The 10,000-nt window shown below is 51.3% G+C and overlaps 1 protein-coding gene across 1 annotated transcript in view; it reads right to left on the bottom strand.

Annotated features, from left to right (window-relative positions):
• The window catches only part of drp2 (dystrophin related protein 2), a 76,348-nt gene that overhangs the window by 48,706 nt on the left and 17,642 nt on the right, over positions 1-10,000 (bottom strand). The window contains 3 exon segments of the mRNA XM_048232138.1: positions 4,145-4,291; positions 6,921-7,189; positions 8,243-8,363. Of these exon segments, the coding sequence (XP_048088095.1) occupies positions 4,145-4,291; positions 6,921-7,189; positions 8,243-8,363 (537 nt within the window).

Raw genomic sequence — 10,000 nt, 5'->3', positions numbered from 1 at the left:
GAATCCGTGTCTGTGGCACTCCTCAACCTCAACACAGACATATCTGCGCTTGACAGTCAGTGGCTACAGCAGAAGTGCGGGACATAGCCCTCTCCCTCCTCCCCCAGACCTTACATGCTCCACCACTCCACAGCAGGAGTAAGGGAGAAAGGGAGGAGAGAGGTAGGGAGGTGGGGAGAGAGAGAGGGGGGGTGTAGAAAGGCAGGAGAGAGAGAGGGAGAAATAGAGATAGAGAAGTGGGGGAGAGATAGTGGGAGAAAGTGAAGAGAGAGGTAGAGAGAGAGGGAGAAAGAGAGTGATAGAAAGGCGAGGGAGAGAGAGAGGGAGAAAGAGTGATAGAGAGGCGAGGGAGAGAGAGAGGGAGAAAGAGAGAGATAGAGAAGTGGGGGAGAGAGAGGGGCAGGGCAGTGAGGGAGCGTGGGAGGCTTTATCGCCCCAAATGAAGACAGCAAGGAGACAGCTGCTGTGGAAGAAACAAGTGATGCGGCAGAGAGAGAGAGAGAGAGAGAGAGAGAGAGAGCGCTACAGGAAATAAGGGTATTGGGGAAGATGAAGTGGAGAGCGAGAGAGAGAGAAGGGGGAGAGAGACTGACACGTTTGGGGACCCATGGGGACGGGCGACGGTAATCAACCCCCGGCGCTAGCCGCGCTCCTCCCAGGCGAGCAGCACAGTGGGATTTGGCGCACGCTAATCCAGGTTTATTTACCACGTATTAGATTTGCCATGTAAATCACAACCGCTGGATGTCAAAACATCCTCTCCCAAACAAAAGGCAGCTAAATCCACTTATACAAACACAAGGACAGCACTCTTTTATTCACTCCATCATAGCCCAGTCTCTCTCCCTCCCTCTCTCCCTCCCCCCAACCCCCTCCCTCTGTCCTTCCCTCCCTCTCTCCCTCCCTCCCTCCCTCCCCCTCTCTCTCTCTCTCTCTCTCTCTCTCATTCTCTCCTCAAATGTGACTCTCAAACAGAACTGTGTCCAGTGACCGAGACCCACGTACAGGAAGCCCCTGAGCATTTCAGTACACATATAATGACCAGCCTTGGCCTTAAAATCAAACACAGCTGGCAGTGTGTACACTGAAGTGGAATATAAATTGGATTTGACTAGTCTGGAGCCCACTGCAACGAAGGAGAAGGAGGGGATGGGGAGAAAGAGAGAGAGAGAGAAGGGAGAAGAAAGAGAGAGAGAGGGAAGGAGAGGGAGGGAAAGAGAGTGACTGACTGTGTCAACCTCTCACTGTGTGCAATCGGTGTCTGGGACACTGGAGAGGAAGCTGTGCAAAGTCACCCCGGGCAGAGCTGATCAATTATTTACGAGAGGAAATATTATGGAGTCAGACTTTTGAAATGCATTACATCTGTGTCACTGAACCCACAGAGAGGGAGGAAGCCCAGGATTTCAATTCAAATGAATTTCAGGGCTTTTCATCAAAATAATCAGTTTGCTAAGGGGGGTACTAAAGTTGAACTCTCCCTCTCACACACACTCACTTTCTCTCTTTCACTCTCTCTCCATCTCTAACTCTCATCCTCTCTTCTTCGTTGTTACCTAGTCTCTTTTTACTGTGTCCCTATCTATCCGCCTCTTTCCAGCAAACACACACCCACACTGTCCCACCTCTCTTTGTCGCTTCTTTACACAAACACCCACATGAAGAACTCACAGATCACACAATCACAGAAGAAGACATGCACAATTGATGTGACTCCACTCCCTCTCTCTCTCCCACACACACAGCCACTAATAAGGAACGTCAGCTGGGTCGTGAGACAAGTTAGTTTAACCAGCATACTGTATATGTGTATGTGCGTGTGTGTGTGTGTGCGTGTGTGTGCGTGTGCGTGTGTGTGTGTGTGTGTGTGTGTGTGTGTGTGTGTGTGTGTGTATGTGTGCAGCAGAATATCAGTAGGGTTAAACTATATATATATATATACACAAGCGTCATAACAAAGGGTCTGAAAAGGGTAAATACAATATAATATAATATAATCTATATATGATGCACATATAGACCATGTTTCCTCTCTGCCTCCCTGGTGTTGTTCCTGCTGACTGCAGTGGGCTGCCTGTGTCATTGTAATGAGCAGTATCCAGTAGTATCCAGTATATCTAAGGGCCCTGGACAGCAGCCACTTCCCATGGCCGCATCTAATAATGACACACTCTCCCAGCAGCAGCAGAGAGAGAGAGAGAGAGAGAGAGAGCAATGGGGTAGGGACATTAATAGGGAAGATAAATAAAGTAAGAGAGAGAGTAAAGAGAGAGAAAAAGCATGGAGAAAGAGAAGGAGGAGGGGAGTAAAAGAGGGAAAAGATAATATGCGGGACAGGGAGAGAGAAAAGAGAGAAATCAAGAGCATGGCAGTGAGATGAAGACGAGGGGGAGAAGGAGCCAGAGAGAGGAGGAGAGCAAATAAAGAGAAAGGGGAGGCTAAAGCAGACAGACTGGGGGGGGGGGGGGGGGCGGTTCAGAGAGATATAAAGGATGGAGGGAGGGTGCGGAGGATGCGGAGGATGCGGCGGTGGTGCTGAGGGGAGGACGGGGCAGCAAACCTGCATGAGACCTCAGCCCCGTCAGCTCTCATCTCATCTGCTCAATGGCACACCCCCAAATCATTTCTGCCCGCAATCGCTGTCAGGAAATCAACTCACCTAACTAGCCCACTAAATGCAGACTCACTCTCTCTCTCTGCTCTCTCTGTCTCTCTCTCTCACTCACACACACACACACACACACACACACACACACACACACACACACACACACAAACAAATATTACTGTGAGTAGGCAACAAAGGGCTGGACACACACATACATTGACACCAACCCACCCCCACAGAAATCCATTAATACGCCACACAGCCAATGTTTTTCAATGAGGATAATGTGTTTATACTAAAGGAGTCAATCCAAACAGTGCTTGGCTTTCTGTCAACAGAGAGAGGGAGAGAGAGGGGGAAAAAAAGTTAAGTGAGTTTAACTTTTGACGGACGGCAATCCGATATGGCCGATAATGCCAAGGTAGGACACGGTCTGAACACAAAGGGAGCCCAGACGTTGACAAAAGGTGGACCGACACCATCTGCAGTGCGCCCAATGTACACAAAAACTCTCCCCTCCTCCTTCCCTTCTCCTCTCACTCTCTCTTTCTCTCTCTCTCTCTCCATTCATCCCTCGCTCCTGAAGGCTAGCGGGGGGCTTTAATCCCATCTTAATGCCGCTAATCAGATGCTCCTCGGGGTGCTTGATTAGCCAAATCCAACGTGTTTGAACAGGCGCCATAGCTCAGAGACAACACGCCCACTGGGATGTTTGTCCAGATGCGGGCAGTGGAGGAGAGGCTATGTTGGGTGGGGTGGGGTGAGGTGGCACGACTGGCTGGCATCAGCGCTGGGTCGAGGTGGACGTGAGGGGAAGAGGATGAGGTAAGGACAGGTAAAGGTGTGCGCAGGTGAAGTAGGAGGCTGCTAAAGGTGGAGGTGAGGAACTGAGAGTAGAGGGGAAAGAGGATAAGGAGGTGGTGGAGGTCAGGGGTTAAAGGTTAAAGGTGAGTGGAGATTGAGGACACTACTGAGGTGGAGTGGTGGGGATTGAGACGGGGCTGGAGGTAGCGGACGAGGAAAGCAGGGCGTTGTAGATGGAGAGGAAGTGAAGGCCAACGCGGTAATTAGAGGCCCAGACAGACAGTGGGGAGTGGTGATGGACAACATGTGAGCAGGGCTGGAGATGGAGATCCGTAATGAGCAAGGAGGAAATGGAGTCTCCAGATGGAGCTGGAGATAGATGCCATGGAACCTCCAGCAGGAGATAAACACTGAGCTAGAGATGAAAGCAAAAGTGGAGGTACAGGCGGATGTTAGAGGCAGCTGGGGGTTGTAGAGGCAGTGAAGTCAGACTGAGGCGGAGTGGGGGGGTAGAGAGCAAGGCTGAGATGTATGGTGATGTATGGTGAGATACAGTATAGATACGGGAGATATGTTACAGTAAGTATAATGGAGGTATATGTTAGAGGTAGCTAATGGTTGCAGTGGTTGAGGAGTAGCGAAGTTTGAAATCTGCCGCTAATATTTAGTGTCCCACTCCGCCCCCTGTGGTTGAGAGGTAGAGGAGGAGGACAGGTGAGTTGGGTGGTCTACCTGCAGGACCTTCCAGCGGTTGTTGAGGTGCTCGAGGGCGCGGGCGTTCTCCATGGACAGGTGCACGTCTGAGATGGCCAGCTGGTGAGCCAGGTCGTTCAGTTGTTTCATCCCCTCCTTCACCTGCGAGAGCTCCTCTTTGAACAGCTGGAGGAGGGAGAGAGAGAGAGAGAGAGAGAGAGAGAGAGAGAGAGGGAGGATGGGAGAGAGATGAGTGGAGAGATGGAGAAAGAGAGAGAAAGGGAAAATAGACAGAAGGAGAGATTTAGAAAACGGAGAGACACAGACACACAGGAGACAGACTCACAGACATTCAGATTGACAGAATGAGAGGCAGAGAGCAACAGAGGGAGAAGGAGACCAACAGACAGGGAAGAGAGAGAGAGGGGAAAAAAGAACGGCAGACACAGAGACAGAGAAAGAGATTGTGTGAGAGAAAGAGAGAGAGAGAGGAGGATGAAACCACTGAAAGTCTCGACTAAGGGGAAGCAAAAGCCAAGGGTGGAACGACAGTTAGGAGATATGTTTGCTTGAGCCCACCTCCCGCCTCTCCATTAACATGCTCATCAGACCGGACGCCAGAGATAGACAGAGGGGAGGAGAGCAACAGCACAGACAGGAGCAGAAAGACAGAGAGAAATCACTTCTTTTTAGGAAAAAAGAAAGAGAACAAAAACAAAAAAACAAAAATGCGTGTCCGGCAGATGTCCAATGAGCCTGGCCCCTGGTCAGAGATCCTGAACGGGAGGGCTGGGGGGGGTGGAGGGGGCCGCCAGCTCATCTGGCACCGGAGGGCCAGACGTCCATTAAGACAAATAAGGACTAATGACCTGCTGACGAGCAGGGCGGCTGCGTGCTAATGGACCGAGCAGGGCTTGTGGTCAGGATGACGGCGGGTCAGGGATGGAGGGGGTGTCTGAATAGCAGCGCCACTGATGAACGAGGGGATTTATGGGTGGAGAGTGTTAAAGGGCCTCGGAGCCGTGTGCTGACCCAGGTGGAGGTGATAGCAAACTGACATGATCGGTCAGAACATGCCCTGTCAGACAGATTACTGAGTTCTGGCAACACAGTGTGGGATTAAGGAGAAAACACACACACACACACACACACACACACACACACACAGACACACACACACAGACACACACACATCCAGAAGATCCAATCTTTACTTCTCAGAGTCATCTCTAAGTCATGGCGGTACATTCAGGGGGCAAAGAGGGGGGGAGGGGAGATTGAGATGACAGAAATGCAGCTGGATGCTGATCCAGGGGAGAGATATAGAAGAACGAGGGATGCAGGTTTCAGGGTTCTCACATTCCCACCGTACACATTCTCTGGGGAGGAGACGGAAGCAGGAAGGGGAGAGGGGGAAAAAAGACACGAGAAAAGTTTCAAATCTTGTTGGTGCTTTGAACCAAACATAAAAGGATTTTTTCTCTCCTCACAGAGACATATAGAGAGACAGAGAAAGAGAGAGGGAGAAGAGAAGGAGGAACGAAAAAATGGAGAAAAAGGAAAAAAAAGGAGAAAAAAAAAAAGGTTTCATGATGTTCTTGCCCCAGGCCTGCCTTCCAGAGCCAAAGGGGAGCGGGGCCCTCAGTAGAACTGAATGGCCCCAGACGCTCCTTTGTGAGCGCAGACTGCTGGGTCTATTCATCTGCTCTGTATCAGGGAGCAGCACACTCATGCTCCTGTGTGCACTTCCCTGTTCACTAGTGCTGTGCTCATTGTTCTATTCAGTGCAGCTGGAGAGGGCCGAGGGGAGGAGGAGGAGGAGGGGGGAGGCGCAAATTAGCGTCAGCTCCAGATGTGAGACAATGCATGAGGTTTACTGAATGCCGATGCATCAATATTCATTGTAGGATTGCATTAATTAATGCATGGCTCGGGGCAGGTATTTGGTGTGCATGATTGTATGTATCTGTGTGTGTGTGTGTGTGTGTTTACTATATGTGTGTATATGTGTGTGTGTGTGTGTGTGAGCCACCCAAAGGGTGAGCCGACGCAGCTCTTGTCTCAGGAGCGTTATCAGACCGATCTGGAGCACAGCAAACGAGACACAAGTAAGACGCGGCGTTTGAACAAAATAAATCAATGGCTGATATTAATTTAGCACTCGTGGTGCTCTGTCAACGTCTCAGATCGCATCAATTTTCCTCAGACATGACTCACACAGAATGCAGGGCCGAGTCAATACATTTACCTAGAGGGTGCCATCGATCCACATGTTTTCTGAATAAACATGGGCCTGTCTGATGTCTGTATGACAACCTCACTGGCCCATACTACGTAGTCTGCTCACCGCCCTGTACTCTTACTACCTTTCCTCATAATACATACCTGTCTGAACAGACGAGAGGCTGTGACCTTAAGGAGAATGGGAGGGTCAACACAGCCCTCCACCATGTTCAATCACTTCAGCTCACTTCTACAGAGTGTTTCCAGGCTGCTGTCATCTCCACTTAGACGCCTCTTACTCTTCCTCTTCCTGTTCTACCTCTGGGGCGCTTAGTCTCACAGAAACAAGCCTTTTTGTAGTGGCCTCTTGGGGGCTGTTTGGCTACTTCGCTTGAGGGATCTGTGTACAAACTACTTTATCCACCACGATTCCAACACACACACACACGCACACACACACACACTCACACACTCTCACACACACACACACAATATCATCTACAAAGTCCCCCAAGGTGAAGGTGGGTGTCTCGCACAGATCTCGTCACATGTCCCCTCTAGGCCCCTCCCCCTCCCGCTGCCCGCTGCGTACCTTGGTGGCGTCGATGTGGTCCTGCAGCGAGTCGATGAAGAGGTCTCCGACGGGCTCCCAGGCGTCGCGCACGCCCTCAGCCTGCTCCAGCGCGGCGGCCAGCTCCTCCATGGCGGCCTGCATGTGCAGCAGCCGCTCCAGTGTGCGCTCCATGTGCCGGTGGCGGTCCACGAAGCGCGCCGTCAGCTTCTCCCACAGGTCGCTCGCCACGTTCGCCTGCTTCCACACTGTGCGACTCACGCTGAGCATGCGCCGGCGCGGGGACAACTCTGCCGGGACGAAAGAGGAGGAGGAGAGGAGGAGGAGGAGAGGAGGAGGAGGGGAGGGGTGGAAGATGTGGGGGGAGAGAGAGAGAAACGGAGAGATGGAGAGAAGGGGGAGAGAAAATGAGGGAGGGGGGCAGGGAGGGGGAGTGGGGAGGGGAGGGGGGCAAATAGGGTAGACGGATGAGGGAATGTGGGAATGGAATGTCACAGGAGGAGAGGTAGATGAGAAAAAGAGAGAGACAGAGAGGGGGAGAGAGAGTGACAGAGTGTCAGCTGTCTGCCTAAACAATTGCGTGAGATTACAGACACACTCTCTCACACACACCCGCTCACCCACCCACAACACACAACACACACACACACACACACACACACACACACACACAGAGCGAGTATAAAAAAAAAGGGGGAGTTGCGCTGTGGCCCGGTTCTCCTTCATAATTGATTTGGCCATATGCTGTGTGAATGCGAGCGTACCCCTTTAAGTGGGTTAATCAGCGCTGACCCAGTAACGCGGGGCCGCCACGGCAACCGCCCAAACCAGCCCTCGCAACAGGGGTCCCCGGCTTGTGCGTGCCATTGCTAAACGATGCCATACACTCCTTAGCATGGGGCGTTTGTTTTGGTGTCGCAACCAATTGACACCGTACAAAAACACAGTCTCGCTGTGCGCTGGCATCAGTGGGTGTTTTTGACGAGATGCGCGTAGATCAAGAGATGAAGAAGAAAACAAACACTAACACCTCACTTAATGGATGGGCTGGACCCCGCCATTGGGAGACATCGAGAGAGAGCTCAGCTTAAATATTCATCACACCTCTAAGGCATCCTGCCATTGTTGGGCATGTATGTGCTACGCTGGGCTTGGGTAGAAGCCAGAAGTGTGTGTGTGTGTTTGTGTGCGTGAATGTGTGAGTGTGTACAGTATGTACATCTGTTTGTGTGTGTGTGTGTGTGTGTGTGTGTGTGTGTACGCACATCTGTGTGTGTGTGTGTGTGTGTGTGTGTGTGTGTGTCTGAGTGCTTGTGTGTGTGTGTGTGTGTTTTCTTCCAGACCTTTGCCGTCAGGCAGCGACTCCTCGGGCTCCTGGAAGGGGTGCTGGGCCAGGAAGGCCTGGGCCGACTCCAGCACCGAGTAGATGAATGGCCCTCGGCACTTCACATCCTCCATAAACGCCTGTGGGAAAACACAGGAGCCTGGGCTAAGTAACTCAGCACCACATTTACATACAGACAGAGTCTCCCTCTCTTTCACACACACACACACACAGGGAGAGAGAGATTCGCAAAAAAACACACAGACAGAGACTCAAATATAGACATACATATAGAGGACAGACATACAGAACAATTCAAATATAGACACACACACACACACACTTGCACGCCACACACACACACACACACACACACACACACACACACACACTGCAGTGGGCCACTGGCAGTGGCACAAAGCCGCGCGTACGGAGCCCAAAATCCCCCAGAGAGACAGCTGGAGCTGGAGCCGCCGCAAAGCCGGGCCAATTAGCTGAGGCAGAGCGCTGGAGCTGGAGCTGGAGAAGGAGCTGCTCGCCCGCCCGCCCGCCCGCTCCCACAGCCAGCAGTCCTCACGCAAATGGTGTCGGCTACACCAACAGGGAGGAGAAAAACGCCAGCGAAATCCACTCACAGAAATCCAGTCCACCGAAGAAAACTCCCAGCATGCAGTTTGTTGTGTGTGTGTGTGTTTGTATATGTGTGTGCATTTGTGTATGTGTGTGTGTGTGCATTTGCGCATGTATTTGTGTGTGTGTGTGTGCATTTGCGCATGTATTTGTGTATGTGTGTGTATGTGTATATAAAGAAATCTGAGGGACTGCCACTGTCACCGTCAGCCTCCAGTGCTCGCTCTTACCCTCTGATCTCCGCTGGCGGTTTACTTAAATCACGGTTAGCGAAAACAACTGTATTTACCCAGGCGGCTGCTGGGGGTGTTCAATCTCAGGGATATGTTGCCCTTCACTGACTGCTTTGCCTCCTCCCCACCCCGTGCAGTGCCACACCGCACTGCTCCCAAAGTCATTTATTTCAGAGGAGCCGGTGGCCTCCAATCCTCTTACTGTATGAAGAGATTACAATTTATATGAAAATCTCTTACACTGCTAACCGGCATTACCCATGCAGCGTGGCGCAGCACTTAGTGTCTTTCAGTGGCGATTAAATGGTGCCACCGTGGCGAGGCACCCAGGATCTTTTCCCCTTCTTCTTAAGGCTGAATTAGGTGCTACAGTAGGGCTACAGCAGCCTCGTAGATGTGTACTGCCTCAGCCTAATATCCGTGTGTTTGTGTGTGTGTTTGCGTTGTGAGTGTTTTGAGTGTTGCGTTTGTAAGGGTGTGTGTGTGTGTGTGCGCGTGTGTGCGTGTGTGCGTGTGTGCGTGTGTGCGTGTGTGCGTGTGTGTGTGTGTGTGTGTGTGTGTGTGTTGTGTGTGCTGTGTGAGTGTTTGTGTGTGTGTGTGATACGTGTGTGTGTGTGTGTGTGTGTGTTAGTGACTGAGAGAGAAAGGAAGTATGAGAATATGTGTGGGTGGGTGTGTATGATGCCAACGCAGCAATGCAAAAACTCAATATGACATATGCATTACCTGAGAGGGACAGTGAGAGAAAGAGAGGAATGTATGCACAAGACACAGAGAGAATGGGTGCCCTTGGTGATTTGCACTTATATTCCTTTTTCTGCTTTAAAACTTTAACTCTCACTGCCTTTCATGCCGAGGCCTTCTCTTTGCCCAAGGCTGGGGAAATGTATGAAGACATCACATCGCATTTGTAT

This window comes from Alosa alosa, chromosome 21 (assembly GCF_017589495.1).
Source record: "Alosa alosa isolate M-15738 ecotype Scorff River chromosome 21, AALO_Geno_1.1, whole genome shotgun sequence".
NCBI classification, from domain to species: Eukaryota; Metazoa; Chordata; class Actinopteri; order Clupeiformes; family Clupeidae; genus Alosa; species Alosa alosa.
This window is presented reverse-complemented; position numbering and strand designations above follow the sequence as displayed.